The 17,839-nt window shown below is 44.8% G+C and overlaps 1 protein-coding gene across 1 annotated transcript in view; it reads right to left on the bottom strand.

Annotated features, from left to right (window-relative positions):
- The window catches only part of DOCK4 (dedicator of cytokinesis 4), a 798,954-nt gene that overhangs the window by 15,784 nt on the left and 765,331 nt on the right, over positions 1 to 17,839 (bottom strand). Inside the window, 1 exon segment of the mRNA XM_030215964.1 lies at positions 2,980 to 3,093. Coding sequence (XP_030071824.1) covers positions 2,980 to 3,093 — 114 coding nt within the window.

Genomic DNA, 17,839 nt, shown 5'->3' with positions numbered 1-17,839 from the left:
GCACAATGCACAACAGAGAGCCATTTCACATAGGCATACGTTCAAAAAGAGCAATGTCACAAAAGGGTTGTAAATACAGTATATAAATCGAGGTGTAGAAATGTAACTGTGATGATTATGCAATATGTACAGGGTCTATTTTCAATTCTGTGATAGGTATAATTTCTAAATGCTGGCTGCAGTACTTATAAAATATATTTATATTCAGCGCCCCTCATATAGATAGTCAATTGTGCTAACTATATATTTTCACTACTGACCATTTTCTGTATAGTGGAGATATTCAGCTGCCATGTGGATAATCTATGTTGCTATATGGCTATTCCCACTATACAGTTAATTTATGGTTTCCACCCTAGCTCTGCTCTGCCCTAGTCCTATATGGATAGTGGCAGAGCAGTTAGGCAGATATTCATCCCACTGCTATCCATAGAGTAAAGATCTATACAAATACTAATCACCGGTATCCATATACATCATTTTGAAAATTGACCCATGGGTGTATGTGCTACCATTTAGATCTTTATGTGATGGATTTTAAAATACAGTATGGCTAAAGTAGCTAATTAGGGAGCTGTCCTCTGAAAGTCAAACTTTCTCCCAAAGGAGGTGCCTTTGAACATCAGAGAGGTGAATATATCCCCTCCCCCCAATTTGTTTTTAGCCCTAAGTCCAAAAGAGAAGTTATCTGGGAGCTGTGTGTGAATTAAAGAAGGTGTAACTGCCGAGGAGCAAAAGTCCTGCTTTATATGAGTAGTGCCTTTTTTAAATACAGCAATGCCTAAACGTTTTATGTTAGACTAGTAAGAAAGGCCCGTTTCTGAAAAAAATGAACCGGCGCTAGCTCTCACCTGTCATGTCGCTGCGCTCCTCCGGGGTTTTACTGCAGGGGCAGTGACATGAGAGGAGTAGAGGATACAGAGGTGACAGGCGATGGCTGCCTGCGGTGCCCCGCTTCCTTTTTAACACAGCTGACGTTGGACGGAGGGAGGGGGGAGTGGCGGCGATCTGTGGTGGAGGGTGGTAGCGGTGGCAACGTGGGGGGGTGTAGGGCTGAGCGATGCGATTCGCTGAGTGTCATAGCCACGCCCTCTATGTCATCATGTTGTGACGAGAGGGCGGGGCAGACACTCATGGGGAAAAATTCCGATCTATGCCACCTCGGAAGTTGCAGTTTTATTAGAACGTTGGGGTTGCGAATTATGTGTGGAAGGGGCGTGGCTGAGGGCGGGTCTACGAGTGACAGTGGGTGGTGCATGAGTGACAGTGAGTGGTGCTGACAGCCTAGCCTACCAACAGTGCAGGGCTTCAGTGTTTCCCTGCCACAGAGTGAGCTTCAGAATGTTTGAGGTGAGAATTATTTATATAGATCTGTTTTTATTGGTGATAATCATATACAAAAACATACAAAATTACAAAGCCTAATTGCAATGGCATAGTAAGGGAGGACAGTGCCTGGGGCGGAGGGGGAAGACGGCCCCCTTGCCCCTTTACTACGCCCCTGTTCGCCTCTGCTCTTCCCCTCCCTCGGATGCGCATCACAGACCTGAACTGGAGGGGTCCCTAAGCCCCACCAACGAAAGCCCTGCTGCCTGACAGCTGTGCCATCCACTTGCCCCCCACCCTGCACAATGCTGAATTTTTGTACAACTGGGCATGCATGAGGGAGGCCTGCACCCCCTGTGCATGTGTGAAAACTGTGAGCCAGGCTAGTGCTGGAGATAAGCTGTGACTGGATAATGTTTAACTGCATTCCAGGAATGTACCTGCTCAGCACAGGGGTAATATAAACCCTGAATATTTGTCTGGCCATCCCTAGAAAACCGTACATATCGGATTCCCAGATAGTGGGACATAGAAGCTGTGGACAATGTAACATGTGTGATATAATGATTAACACGAAGGAATTCTTAGATCCAAGAACTAATAAATTACATGTTTTACATCACAATACCACATGCAGTTCGGAATGGGTGGTGTACGCCATTGTATGCCCATGCCAGAAAATCTATGTGGGACAAACATCACGAAAATTGACTACGAGACTCACTGAACATAAGAGTAATATAAATACACAAAAGAAGACCGCCCCTTTAGCTATGCACTGTATCCAATTTAATCATACTTTTGATATGCTTAGATGCATTATTTTACAACACATCAAGTGGGATATACAGGGAGGAGACAGAAAATTGGTCCTCCTACAACAAGAGCAAAAATGGATATATCGTTTGCATTCTTTACAACCTGAGGGTTTAAACATTCGAATTGAATGGAGTCAGTTCTTTTGATTGGTTCTGTTCTTCAACAACTGTTATAATTAGACGAGATACTCTTGTTCCAGCAGTAAGAAATTTGACGTAAGTTAGCCCCGCCCAACAGGTAGTTGGGCGGAGCCAGAACACAGCGTCTGATGTCATCTATTATAAATACGGACGCCATCTTGAATAGTTCACATTAATGAACGCAAAGAGCCGATTGAAGTAAGAATCATGAGATTGGGGTTGGAGGTGAGACTGTGTGTACAAATAAGCGCCAAATTTGATGTATGTTTTATTAGATGCAGTAGATTGACCCACGGACCCTGAGGAAGTAGGCGAAACTTGGGCCGAGTCGGGCCGTGGATTGGGTTCAAATCACTGTGTTCCGGTTTACTGCCTAAGAAAAGTTGCAGCAGTGAAGCTAAGTAACCATCAATCTGATTTGTTTTGAAACATATAAAATAGAAGCGGGTTACTTAAAACAGGGGTTTTTTAGCCAGTGATGATCGGGCGGTGCTCCCTTCCGTTGTTTTACAACATAAGGAGTACACGCCGGGATTGAGGCTTTTCCCCTAGCAGATATATAAACATATATTTGACGCGAGATTATATGTAGGAGTCTGGATTTAGATTATTGATTATAACTCCCAAGATTAACAGCACAAATATTTTGAATATCAATTTCACTGTATCTAGTTTTGTCTAAAATTCCTTATACCTGCTTGTGTGGGTCGTGGAGGCACTGGCGGACATGTGAGTCTTCCACTTTCAGATATGTTTCTGGATTCTTTCCCACTGTCCAGATTCCAGTTGCTGTGAGTAGTGTTCACTGCTAGAAAAGAAGATGACGGCATTAAAATATATGGTATCTTAAATTTACACAAAATTTGACAAGAAAAGCTGTAATTATATACAATGCAATGAACTACAGTATGTAAAGCACAGACATTAAAAGAAATACAGAAGAAAATAATCCTCCTTGTGCTAATTTATCATAAATATTCATTATATTGGTGCATATAGAACTTTGCTGTATACAAAAGAAAAGTAGTATATAAAGCCCTTCACAAACACTACTTACATTGTTCTCTTGATAGCAATCACATATTACTATCTCAATAGTATTATTATTATTTATTGCATTTGTATCCCACATTATCCCACCCATTTGCAGGCTCAATGTGGCGTACATAGTTTTGTTATGACATTATGACATTGTCATTCTAGAATTCTAGTGTGTAGAGATTAAGTAGGGAAGAAAGAGGAAGTGATTGGGCGGGTGATAGTAGAAGTGAATTTTCATAACTGGTTGGGTTGGGAAAGTGAATTAGTGAAGCTGTTGGTTCTTGTTGTAGGCCTTGTTGAAGAAGTGTGTCTTCAGAGATTTGCGAAAGTTATTTGTTTCGACAATTGATTTCAGATCTGTGGGTAGAGCATTCCATATTTGCGTGCTCGTGTAGGAGAAGGTAGTGGCATGCATAGCTTGTATTTTAGTCCTTTACAGCTGGGGAAGTTCAGATTGAGAAATTTGCGGGATGTTCTTGTGGCGTTTCTGGAAGGTAGGTCCACCAGGTCCAGCATGTAGATCAGGGCGTCTGCATGGATAATTTTGTGTACAATCGTACATATCTTGAACGCAATGCATTCTTTAAGTGGGAGCCAGTGCAGTTTCTCACTTAGGGGTTTTGCACTTTCATATTTAGATTTTCCAAATATGAGTCTGGCGGCAGTATTCTGGGCTGTTTGGAGTTTTTTGATAGTCTGTTCTTTGCAACCCGCATATAGTGCGTTGCAGTAATCCAGATGGCTTATTACCATTGACTGTACCAGGGTGCAGAAGACGCATCTCGGGAAGAATGGTTTTATTCTTCTGAGTTTCCACATGGTGTGGAACATCTTTTTCGTCGTGTTCTTCACGTGGGTATCGAGAGTGAGGTTTCGATCAATAGTAACTCCAAGAATTTTCAAGTTTTTTGAGACTGGAAGAGAGCAGTATGGTGTGATTATGGTAGAGAAGTTTTTTTTGTGTTATATTGGGAGGCGAGTACAAGACATTGTGTTTTTTCTGCGTTAAGTTTTAGTTGGAATGCATCCGCCCAGGTGTGCATGATTTTCCTTGTTTAGGAACAACAAGCAATATAGCCCTGCTCAACAAATTTGAAGACAAGCAGCATGAACAGAAAAGGGAATCTGGGCCCTCTACTTACAAGTATAGACTCTAGAATCCGCTACCTATGTTCCTGTGCCCGCTCTGCCGAACGCCTTTGGCTGAATTCCCGTGCCCATGCTGACTTCATACATTTCAAATTCTTGCTGACCTCCTTCCAGTCTGCTCTTTTACTTGCCAAACAAGACTATAACATCCAGTTGACAAATTCTCTTGGCTCAAACCCTCGACGTCTCTTTGCCACACTGAACTATCTCCTCAAAGTGCCTTCACCTCCAACTCCCCCTTCACTTTCCCCCCAGACTCTAGTTGAGTACTTTCATGATAAGGTTCACAAGATTAAACTTGAATTCTCAATCAGGTCACCTCCACCTCTCCTTCCCTTAGTCCATTCTCTCAACCCTCCAACCCCTGCCTCCTTTTCTTCCTTTTCTGAAATCACTGAAGAGGTAACTACACATCTTATTTCCTCCTCGAAACTAACTACCTGTTCCTCTGATCCTATTCCCACCCATCTACTTAACACTATCTCTCCTACTGTCATCCCTTTTATCTGTCATATCCTCAATCTTTCACTTTCCACTGCGACTGTTCCTGATGCCTTCAAACATGTCGTAGTCACACCAGTCCTTAAAAAACCTTCATTGGACCCTACCTGTCCTTCCAACTATCACCCCATCTCCCTCCTCCCTTTCCTATCCAAGATACTTGAACGTGCTGTTCACCACCATTGCCTTGACTTTCTTTCATCTCAAGCTATTCTACTTCAATCTGGCTTTTGCCCCCTTCATTCAACTGAAACAGCGCTTGCTAAAGTCTCCAATGGTCTGTTCCTGGCCAGATCCAAAGGTCTCTAATCTATCCTCATCCTTCTCGATCTATCTGCTGCTTTTGACACTGTTGATCACAGCCTACTCCTTGATACGCTGTCCTCACTTGGATTTCAGGGCTCTGTTCATTCATGGTTTTCTTCTTATCTCTCCCAGCATACCTTTAGTGTATACTATAGTGGATCCTCCTCTACCTCTATCCCACTGTCAGTTGGTGCACCTCAGGGATCTGTCCTGGGACCTCTTCTTTTCTCCATTTATACTTCTTCTCTTGGTACTCTGATCTCATCCCATGGTTTTCAGTATCATCTTTATGCTGATGACTCCCAGATCTACCTCTCCACACCAGAAATCTCAGCCGAAATCCAGGCCAAAGTGTCATCCTGCCTGTTTGACATTGCTGTCTGGATGTCTCAGCGCCATCTGAAACTAAACATGACCAAGACTGAGCTTCTTATCTTTTCCCCTAAACCAACCTCTGCTCGTCCCCCATTCTCTATCTCTGTGGATAACACTCTCATCTTTCCTGTCTCATCAGCTCGTAACCTTGGGGTCATCTTCGACTCCTCCCTCTCCTTCTCTGCACATATTCAGCAGACTGCTAAAACCTGTCATTTCTTTCTCTATAATATCACCAAAATTCGCCCTTTCCTTTCTGAGCACACTACCAGAACCCTCATCCACACTCTTATCACCTCTCGCTTAGACTATTGCTTCTCACAGGTCTCCCACTTAGCCATCTCTCTCCTCTTCAATCTGTTCAAAATTCTGCTGCACGACTAATATTCCGCCAGTGTTGTTGTGCTCATATTAGTCCTCTCCTCAAGTCACTTTACTGGCTTCCTATCCGTTTCCGCATACAGTTCAAACTCCTCTTATTGACCTATAAGTGCATTCAGTCTGCAGCTCCTCAGTACCTCTCCACTCTCATCTCTCCCTACATTCCTCCCCAGGAACTCCGTTCACTGGGTAAATCTCTCTTATCTGCACCCTTCTTCTCCACTGCTAACTCCAGACTCTGCTCCTTTTATCTTGCTGCACCATATGCCTGGAATAGACTTCCTGAGCCAGTATGTCAAGCTCCATCTCTGGCCGTCTTCAAATCTAAGCTAAAAGCCTACCTTTTTGATGCTGCTTTTAACTCCTAACCCTTATTCACTTGTTCAGAACCCTTATTTTATCATCCTCACTTTAATATTCCCTTATCACTTGTTTGTCCTGTTTGTCTGTCCTAATTAGATTGTAAGCTCTGTCGAGTAGGGACTGTCTCTACATGTTCAAGTGTACAGCGCTGCGTACGTCTAGTAGTGCTATAGAAATGATAAGTAGTAGTAGTAGTAGTAATAGACTAAATACTGGAATGTTCAACAAGTATTATTGTCTTTTCTACATCCTATAATTTTACGTAACTATTAACATTTTCCTTTACATTTAATCATTATATCAATATTCAAAGGGATTGTCTAGCTATCCTGTGGAGTTAGCTAGACAATCCTTATCATTTAAATATCCCCTCACCCCCACACTCTATAGAAATTTGTTTAAAAATAGAAAAAAAACCCATCTATTTCAAAATTTAACTAAGGAGAGAGTATGTTAAGTCTTTTGTACAATAATCTGTTGCCTGGACAAAATTTAGCAGGGTTAAAACAGGTGGTACTACATAGCACATAGGCAGACACATTTATGCACCCCTACATAAAACATAGCATAACTTCTCTGGGTCCCTAACACAAGTGAATACATACCTAACATCAAAATCCCTTTTCAGAAGTACGAACTCCCTCTCAAATCACAAGTCAGGAACCTTGGAACACAGTTAGATTCAACACTTACTCTGATTCACCAAATCCAAGCAACCTTCAAGAGCTGCTTCTACTATTTGCGACAGCTACGCTGCCTCTCTCCGTACATTGAGAAGGTAAATATTATCCCAGTTATGCATGCCATGATAACATCAAGACTGGATTACTACAATGCAATGTTCTTCAACCAGGCCTTTAATGGAAGAAGTAACTAACTTGTTAGTCTCACAAACAAGGAGTGACTCGGGCTGCACATACTGCAGCAGGAAACGTTTATCCACTCCTACAGTAGTTGAAATAATATTTAACCATCTCTATGACCTAATGTGCAACCTTCTTTAAATCAATCACCTTACTTTCTAACTCTTCTTACTCTCTTACCTATATATATGTTACATTTTCAAACTTGTTTGGGATAATGTGGGATATAAATGTCACAAATAAATACATAAATTTTGCTTTACCCTTCACTATCAATTAAAATGTTTTATTATGTATTGTGTTGACATTGTAAGTAGTATACCATGCTGTCCCGTCCCGCGTCCATACCTGCGCTCCCGCGGTGGGGAGCGATCGCCAGCGACCTTCACGGCGTCCGGGACTGCGGGAGAGGGCCTCCGGAAGAGCCGGCGCTGCCGCAGGTCGGGCCGAGGCCGGCGACCTGCTGGAGCGAACGCCGGCCTCGGGGAATGGAGCGAACGCCGGCCAAGATGGCGCCGCCGGTGCCGACGCTTCTCGTGGCCCGAGGCTGACCGATGCAGGAGCTCCTCCTACCTCGTGCCGGATTGGCGCACCGGGACGATGACTCCGCCTGGAGGGCGGGCCGGCCAATCCGGGAGCTCCACTGCCTTCCGTGGCCGGGTTGGTTGGTTCCCTTCCCGGGGGGGGGGGGGGGGGGGGCGCGATATTTAAACTCGGAGACCAGAGGACCTGATTGCTTCCGGTTTTTGTTCCCGAAGCAAGTCCAGGGGGTTCGTGTTGGAGGACTAGCCGCCCTTGCTAGCCACTATACTGAGACTGTGATTGCTACCCACGGAGGACTAGCCGCCCTTGCTAGCCACTATACTGAGACTGTGATTGCTACCCACGGAGGACTAGCCGCCCTTGCTAGCCACTATACTAAGATTGTGATTGTTATCCACGGAGGACTAGCCGCCCTTGCTAGCCACCATCCATAGACTGTGTTTGCTAACTGCCGGCCAGGCCAACCGTCAACCCCGCGGTTCCAGCAGTCCTGCTGGCCGCCTGCAGCTGGGGGCTCAACCCTTGGTGAACGGCGGCCGCCGCGGGTGAAGATTCGGGGTTGCACGGCTGTCCGCTGAGGTCTTTTGGCCTAGGGGACCTAAGGGCTCACCATCACAAGAGACAAGACACATGCCATATGTTGTATTGTTATTTGAATATTTTTACTGCTGTAATTGCTTATTGCTTATGTTTGATCTATTCTTACTGTACACTGCCTTGAGTGAATTCCTTTAAGGTGGTAAATAAATCCTAATAAATAAAAAAGTACACTAAAATCCTATTAGTCCTTAGCATGCACTAATGTGTTAGCACAGACATTTTCATTATGTACTATGTATCTAACTAATGAGCACTTTTTATTTATTTATTTGGATTTTGCTCACACCTTTTCTGTAGTAGCTCAAAGTGAATTACATTCAAGTAAACTAGATGTTTCTCTGTCCCTGGAGATCTCACAATGTAGGTTTGCACCTGAGGCAATGGAGGGTTAGGTGACTTGCCTAAGATCATGAGTAGCAGCAGTGGGATTTGAACTGGCCACCTCTAGATGTCAAGACAGGTGCTCTAACCACTAGGCCACTCCTCCATCCCTTTTAGCATGTGTGTTAAAACTGGAAAGCCATCTGTGCTAACCTTGTAAATTTAGCAGAGCTTAGTGCATAGTATACTTAAGTCAGACCAATAAAATTAAACTTTACATTTGTTTTGCAGGAGATGTAAAATTAAATATGTTTTACATGAAAATAGTATATTGATAACAGGTTAAGGACTCTCCTTTCTGCAACTTGTCATCATATGGACACAATGACAAAAAGACATGCTAAATACATTTTAAATTCTTCCACAAATAGAGCACAATAAAGAGATTTCTAGTAATGCCTAATGATAATGTATCAATATTCAGGAATTAAAGCTGATTTTTCAAATCTTGCTGTAGTGTTGGCAAATAAGCTTAGTAAACTACGGGGCCCTTTACTAAGCTGTGTTAAGCTGCTAAGGTAGGGTTTATCATGCAGTATGTAATGTATTTCCAAGGAGAGGTGAGCCCTTGTACTCAATGAAGGAAATCCCTCACCGGGCTGTCGGCCAAAACCCTGAGTCCTCCCTGTGCCTCCCACCGTTCCCCAGGAGTTGAGCTCCTGAGTGCGAGTAGCCAGCTACAGAGAGAACTAAGTCCAGCACAAAGTCCACAGGGTTAGACCCGGCAGCAGATAACAGCAAAACCCAGGGCAAGGCAGAGGTCAGTACCAGGCAGCGGTCAAAAGCAGGTCCAGAGAAAGGCAGAGGTCAGTACCAGGCAGCGGTCAAGAGCAGGTCCAGGAACAGGCAGCGGTCAGTACCAGGCATCAGTCAGAAGTCGATCCAGAAGCACTGCAACTATCCAGCGAACTGAGTAGAAGCCGGAGCACAGATGGACTGAGGGCAGAGCCTTAAATAGAGAAGGAATTAGGCTCAACCAAGCACAGCTGAAAACAAGATGGCAGCCCCCATCAGATACACCCTACGACCAAATAAGGGCTTCCTTCCTGAAGCTGCCACACTCCAAGATGGCTGCCCTGGCTTAATAGACCCTCATCTAAGATGGTCGCCAAAACCTGGAATAAGCCCAAATCCAAGATGGCCGTCTGATCCTCCGGTGCCCATACTTGCAAAGACAGGGAACATGAGAGTATCCTCCCCTAAAGGCCTCCCTCTCTACCTTGGACCTGGTTTAGAAGGATGGTGGGCATGGAAGTCGCGGAGCAACTGGGGAGCGTGAATCTGACTAGCAGGTTCCCAGGAATTATCTTCAGGGCCGTAGTGCTTCCATGCCAAGAGATAGTATAGACGTCCATTCCTTAATTTGGAATCCAGGATGTCTTGAACCTCGAACTCTGGTTCCGAGGACACATCCAGGACAGGACTCACCTTGGGCTTAGGATGCCACTTAGACGAGACAAAAGGTTTGAGTAAGGAGACATGAAATGCATTATGTATTTTGAAATGGGATAGCAAACGGAGTCTATAAGTAACTGCTCCTATGCGCTCCGTGATGGTAAACGGCCCAGTGAATCTTGGCGCAAATTTGAAGGAAGGCAGTCTGAGCTTGAGATATTGAATATTGAGTCAAACCCGTTGACCTGGTGCCAACTGAGGGGCGGATTGCCTCTTGCGATCGGCAAACCTCCGGTAAGTCTCTGAGGCCTGATGAAGGTGAGACTGTATGTCCTTCCATACTTTGTGGAGGTCGGTCAAGGTTCTGTACAGCTGAGGTGGAGCAGAGACAGGAACTGCCTCTGGTGCTTGTGGCATGGGAAGAGGCAATCATGGGTGCCAACCATAGGCTGCAAAAAACGGAGATGTTGTGCGCTGCTGAATGGAGGCTATTATTATAAGTAAATTCCGCCCATGGTAATAAAGAAACCCAATCATCCTGTCGCGCATTGACATGCATCCGGAGGTATAACTTCAGGGTTTGATTTGTTCGCTCTACCATGCCATTGGTCTCGGGATGGTATGCCGAGGAGAATTGTGTTGTGATACCAAAGCTGGAACACAGGGCCCTCCAAAATCTAGAGGTGAATTGTGGGCCTCGGTCGCTGATAATGCGGAGTGGCAATCCATGTAGGCCAAAGATATGGAGAATGAACTGTTGGGCAAGAACTGCCGCTGATGGAAGTCCCTTCAGGGGAACAAAGTGGGCCATGCGAGAAAAGCGGTCGATCACCACCCAAATGACTGTATACCCCTGGGAGGGTGGTAACTCAGTAATGAAGTCCATTGACAGTTCCTGCCATGGAGCTTGCGGCACCGGCAATGGTTGAAGCAACCCCCAGGGCTTCCCCATAGGTCTCTTGTGTTGGGCACAAGTGGGGCAGGTAGTGACAAACTGCCGGACATCCTGGGCCATGCGGGGCCAGCGATAAAAGCGAGAAATGAGATGTAATGTCTTATGATATCCTTGATGCCCAGCGATCGTGGAAGCATGTCCCCATCTAAGTATTTTCTTGCGGAACCGTGGAGTCACTGAAATCCTGGAAGCTCCCGGAGTCGTGAGAGTAGTCGCGGCAATGCAAGCCGGGTCAAGCATAGGATGACATTCCTCGACTTCTTCTGGTGGGTTGAAGGCTCGGGACAATGCATCCGCCTGGACATTTTTCTCTGCAGGATGAAAGCTGAGGCGAAAATTGAACGGAGTGAAAAACAGAGATCATCGGGCTTGCCGGGGGTTAAGTCTCTTAGCGTCCTGCAAGTACAGTAGGTTCTTGTGGTCGGTAATGACGGAAATCGGATGCACTGCTCCCTCCAAAAGGTATCACCATTCTTCCAAGGCTAACTTGAGGGCTAACAGTTCCCGATCTCCAACAGTATAATTCCGTTCGGCTGCTGTGAATTTCTTGGAAAAGAAGAAGCATGGATGCCGCTTTCCTGCCTCCGAAGTCTGTGACAAAATCGCCCACGCTCCCATGGCTGAGGCATCCACTTCCAAAATAAAGGGTCGCTGGGGATCAGGACTATGGAGAACCGGTGCGGAAAGAAAAGCTTTCTTGAGGAGTTCAAAAGCTTCGATGGCTTGCGGAGACCAATTCCGAACATTAGCGCCTTTCTTGGTTAAGGTGGTCAGGGGAGCTGCCACTACTGAGTATCGGTGTATAAATTGTCTGTAATAGTTAGCGAACCCCAAGAACCATTGGAGCGCTCGCAATCCCTGTGGTCGTGGCCAATCTTGAATGGCTTCGGCTTCTGTAATGTATTTCCAAGGAGAGGTGAGCCCTTGTACTCGATGAAGGAAATCCCTCACCGGGCTGTCGGCCAAAACCCTGAGTCCTCCCTGTGCCTCCCACCGTTCCCCAGGAGTTGAGCTCCTGAGTGCGAGTCGCCAGCTACAGAGAGAACAAAGTCCAGCACAAAGTCCACAGGGTTAGACCTGGCAGCAGATAACAGCAAAACCTAGGGCAAGGCAAAGATAGTACCAGGCAGCGGTCAAAAGCAGGTCCAGAGACAGGCAGAGGTCAGTACCAGGCAGCGGTCAAGAGCAGGTCCAGGAACAGGCAGCGGTCAGTACCAGGCAGCAGTCAACAACAGGTCCAGGAACAGGCAGCAGTCAGTACCAGGCATCAGTCAGAAGTAGATCCAGAAGCACTGCAACTATCCAGCGAACTGAGTAGAAGCCGAATCACAGATGGACTGAGGGCAGAGCCTTAAATAGAGAAGGAATTAGGCTCAACCAAGCACAGCTGAAAACAAGATGGCAGCCCACATCAGATACACCCTACGATCAAATAAGGGCTTCCTTCCTGAAGCTGCCACACTCCAAGATGGCTGCCCTGGCTTAATAGACCCTCTTCTAAGATGGTCGCCAAAACCTGGAATAAGCCCAAATCCAAGATGGCCGTCTGATCCTCCGGTGCCCATACTTGCAAAGACAGGGCACATGACACAGTAGACTGTCCTGTGCTAAAAAAGCAGCCACTGTGGTAAAAATCCTGCATTAGTTGCCTAACAAGGGAGTGGGCAGGGGATGGGCATTACATGGGCAAGTGGAAGAGTGGCCAGTTGTGACAGTGAACACATGGGTCAGTACCCACTCAAGCTGTCAATTGCCAATAGCGCAGCTGAACTTACCGCAATTTCAACAGAAGGTGAAAAGTGTAGCTGTGCTACTAGCAGTCCAGTAGTGCTGTGATAAAGCCCTGATTCCCCCCTCTCCCCCGAGATCAGACCCCAGCACAAACCCAACGACCCACATTCAGCCCAAGTGCTTTACTTAATTTTGACTGGGCCCAGCTGCACTGGCAGTTAGGGTGATTAGTCCTGAACTGTCACTCCAGGAAATGTGGTGTCATGCGTTAGCAGTCTGTCTTGTGTGGTAAATGCAGGGCAGATGCAGGGCATTTTCCCCCTATATTTATGTACGTGCAGGACGTCAACGTGCTGCGACGTCAAACTCCGTCCAACTGGAAGGATGCATTGCAGGAACAGCACGAGGAAGGATGAAGAAGTTAAAGACCTTGGCTGGGCTGGCGGGGGTTGGGGCCCCCCGCCAGCTGAAGTAATATTTAAAAAAACCGGCAGGAGCGGACCTCGGGGGGTAGGTGACCGTGGTAGGCGGGGAAAGGGTTGGCGGTAGGCGGGGGAGGGTTAACGGCGGTGGGGGAGGGGCGTTATAATGTGCCCCCTCACTCTAGCCCCTGCCCCCCCTACCGCCGAACCTCAGATACGCCCCTGGTTACTATGTATTCCGTGATAGCCTGTTGGTGAGCATAAACTGCACATTAAGGGAGAATTCTATATATGGAGCCTAAAAAATCCACAAGTAAAACATTTCTGGCTAAGCGTATTCTATAAACAGCACCTAGATTAGATGAGGTATATAGAATACAATAGTTGACACCATAGCACCTACATCTATATGCCTCCATTTACACCAATGAAAACATGGCGTAAATCCCAGCACGTAGATTTTGGTGCAGAGGGCCGTATTCTATAACAGTGTGCATAAATTTTGGAACGCCCACGAAATGCTCATTTCCCTACCTATAACCACGCCCCTTTTTGCCTGTGCACATTAAAATGTAGGTGCTGTGCATTACAGAATACACTTAACGTTTACGTGTGTAAATTTTAATTAGTCAATTAATGCTCATTATTGCTTGTTAACAACGCCAATTAAATTACTCACGTTGTTATAGAATATGCTTGGATTTCAGCACAGAGCACTAAGCGTGCTATATAGAATCTGGGGATTAGGGCTTAATGCCCTTTGCTAAAAGGACCCCTAGTTAACTGTGCCTAATATTAGGTGCTGTTTATAGAATACGCATAGCGGCTGCATCCATGACTAAATTTAGGCACGATCATTTACGCCCACAAAAACCTGATGTAAATGCCCACCCCTAACTTAGGAATGGATCAGGCATATTCTATAACAGTGCAAGTAATTTCTAGGAACGTCCATGACCCGCCCATGCCCCTCCCATGGCCATGCCCCTTTTTGCGATCAATGCATTAGAATTTACGTACACTACTTTACTGAATATGCTTAGAAATTTGCATGCATAAATTATAATTAGTGCCAAATTTTTGCACGCACCTTTAGTCGCCATTTATAGAATCTGGGGACAAATGTCTGGTATATACACTTTATGCTCAGAAAAAATATGCACCCTAGTTGAAAAGAAAAGGTTCAATATTTTGTCTATATCTGAAGCAAGGATAAAGGTAGTCACAAAAGTAACTCTTATAGATGCCTCCTCTATTGATGTATCCAAACAAGTAGTCAAATTTAATCCTTTTGGATTTCCCCACTTCTCAACCACTTGATAGAACTCATGAAATGAAAAATAATTCTAGAAGTAACCAGAAAGGAAGAAGAATCTAAACATAAGAGCTCTCTAAAATATTTTTAACACTACATTAATCAAGGTTAATACAATCTAACTGGTTGTATCTTTACTACAAATGCCAATACCAACAACCGTTGAATATCAAATTTTCTTTAATCTTTATTTAGAAAAAATCTTTTAACGCATAATCATTAACATTTCATACTAACTCCCATACACAATCATTCTCTCTCATTCACACCAAATATATACAAATTTATTATAACCATAGCAGTGGCGTAGCCAAGGGTGGGCTTGGGTGTTTTGGGTTCAGGCCCACCCAGTAACAGCATACCTGTGATGTGGCTGGCAGGGATCCCCAAGCCCCACCAGCTGAAAACTCCCAACAAGTGTCCCCCCTGCATACCTTGTAAGTAGCAGATCTTCACCTGCAGTGGGCAGTGACATACATACTGCTCACACCGGCCCCACAGCCTTCCCTCTGATGTATTTCTGCCTAGGCGGAAACAGGAAGTTGCATCAGAGGGAAGGATGTGGGGCCAACATGAGCAGTGTGTATTAGTTGCTGCTCGCTGCTGGTGAAAATCTACTATTTAAAAGGTATACAGGAGAGGGGGGATGTTTGAGAGACCAGATGGCATGCAGGCGAGAGAAGGAGAGACCAAATCACATGTGGGATGGGGCGAGGTTCTTCTGCCCACCCATCTTGGGCCCAGGCCCACCCAAAATTGGGTGTCTGGCTACGTCCCTGAACCATAGACTGCCTAATCCAATTAAAATTGACTGTTGCTAAACAAGATTTTGTATTTCACAGCATTGGACAATCTTATTACTCAGTGAACCTCTAATGCATGTCTATGTATCTATTTCTTCATTTCTATTCCTTCACATCTTCACCAATCTTCGAGGTTCTTATTATATACTTTGATTATTTATCCACAGAAAAAACTCTTAAGGTTGACGAAGTAGGGTATACTTTGAATCGTCAGCTTTTAATAGATGCTTGTATCCATCCGTAGCTGAATTCACTGTTTCCAAATTAGTGATTCAATCTGCTACCATACAAACAAACTCTTCCATGTAGCTTTATCTCATACAAGAAGTTGATACACCATGGAACCTGGACCCGACATGATCACGTTTCGCTGAAACCAGCGTCTTCAGGGGTCTTGTTCTAAACAAAATGACTATGAGTTATAACCCACAAAGTACCCACACCATTCGTTCAAAATCTTCCAAAAACATAATACACAACACTCTTACTGGCTCCTGTAGGCATTTGGGAACTCAACTCCAGCGATGCCGAAGTGCAAACGTCACTACGGCGCTCACTCCTGCGCATAGCTAGCTACGGGATCCTAGGGGGTTTAAATACTAGTGAGCAGATGAAAAAACAACCCTGATCCTCTCCGCTCATGCGTACAACTGGCTTCAAAGATTTTACTATGTGATCACATATTAAGCCATTCGATTTCTTTATTTAACCCGCCAGGGGCCACAGTATTGCAATAATATATAAGATGCTGTTCCCTCTTTAATAATATAGAAGGAATATTACCACCTCTTTCTACTCGTACAGTATCTAGAACAACAAAACGGAGATCCTGCACTCCGTGTTTTAGGTCAAGCCAGTGGGACACTATGGGGGCTTCTAAACGAGCCATACGAACATTACTCAGGAGTTGAGCAATCCTCTGTTTAATTTTTTGTGTCCTGCAGCAACTGGTGATCAGAAAAGGAGCCACTGCCTATCCTTACACATCAATGCAAAGGAGGACACGTGGAGTATTATCTTTCCAAATACTACCTGCCATTGTTATGGCAGCGGGCAATCACTGGCCCACCCTGGTGCCCAGCTAGAAGGAAGCAGGCGTACGTGCAAAAGAGAGGAAGCTCACGGCTCTCTCCTCACATGGCGGGAGTTCTTCCCATACTGTTCCAATTGCTCTGCCTCTTTTAAGAGCCCAGAGCAATGCAATCCACAGGGAGAGAAAACAGAGAAGAAGAGGGGAGAGAGAAGCAAAGCAGCATCTTTTTTTCTGAATCACTTCTCTCATTTCTCTTGTGTGTTGGCGTTTTCCAGGAGCACCAGTATGGATCTGTGGCAGTACTTGCATAAACTGTCAGGACCGACAGATCCATACCTCCAGTAAATTTCCAACGGTAAAGGTAAGGGTTGCTTCTGTTCATCGGGTCAGAAAACAGCTGTGCATCGCTTTGCATGCACATTTGTATAGTAATTAGCTTATTATAATAGCTTTGCATTCTGTTTTTGTTAGCTGCTACCGTGATAGGAAAAGAGCTTGGAGAACCCTTTTGTGCATGTCTCATTTTACTCCTTGCTTGCTAAACCGATTAGAACTGGTATACAAAGCACGTTGCTGGCTCGTTAAGTTTTGTGCATCAGGGCCAAAGAGTTACACCAAAGAAAACTAGAAAGATTAGAGTTATCCGTCCAATTTTGAATTATTATTTTTAAGGCAACTGAAAGCATAAAATCACATAGAGATGCATCATTTTCAGACGAGGACTCTAGAAAAAGAGGTTTCCAAATAATAAGTTTGAAGGAAAGGGCTTCATTAAAATGTAACACTTCAAGAATTGTTGACCAAATATCTGTCCAAAAAGTTTGAACTGAATTACAATCAAATAGTAGATGCTTGAGAGTGCCTGATTTAGGGCCCTGTTTACTAAGCCGCACTGTAGGCACGCAAATGTTTTAGTGCATGCTAAAAATTAGCACGCACTAATGCTAGAGACACCCATAAGAATATAATGGGTGTCTCTATCATTAGCGCATGCTAAAAATTTTGTGTGCCTACAGCGCAGCTTAGTAAAAGGGCCCTTAGTTTTGCAGGACCAGCAGAGGTCATTGAAATACTACTTTTCAGTGATTTAATGGGTGCTCAGTGCGAATGGTGTTAGAGAAAAAATAAGGATTGTGTTTCAGAAGAGGAAACAGATGGCCTACGACCATAAAGCCAAAAATCAGACCATCATTTATCATCTAAACGTTCTCTGATTTCATTTTCCCAACCTTTCTGAGATTGTGAATTATAATTCTTAGACTGATGTTAGAAAAATCTGTAAAATAATGCAACAATATGGGTTGAGGAGACACACTTTTGTGTGATTGAAGAAACCAATCATCTGAGATTTCTTTTAATAGATTGTAAGCTCTGTTGAGCAGGGACTGTCTCTTCAT

The sequence above is a fragment of the Microcaecilia unicolor genome, chromosome 10 (assembly GCF_901765095.1).
Source record: "Microcaecilia unicolor chromosome 10, aMicUni1.1, whole genome shotgun sequence".
Lineage (NCBI taxonomy): Eukaryota > Metazoa > Chordata > Amphibia > Gymnophiona > Siphonopidae > Microcaecilia > Microcaecilia unicolor.
This window is presented reverse-complemented; position numbering and strand designations above follow the sequence as displayed.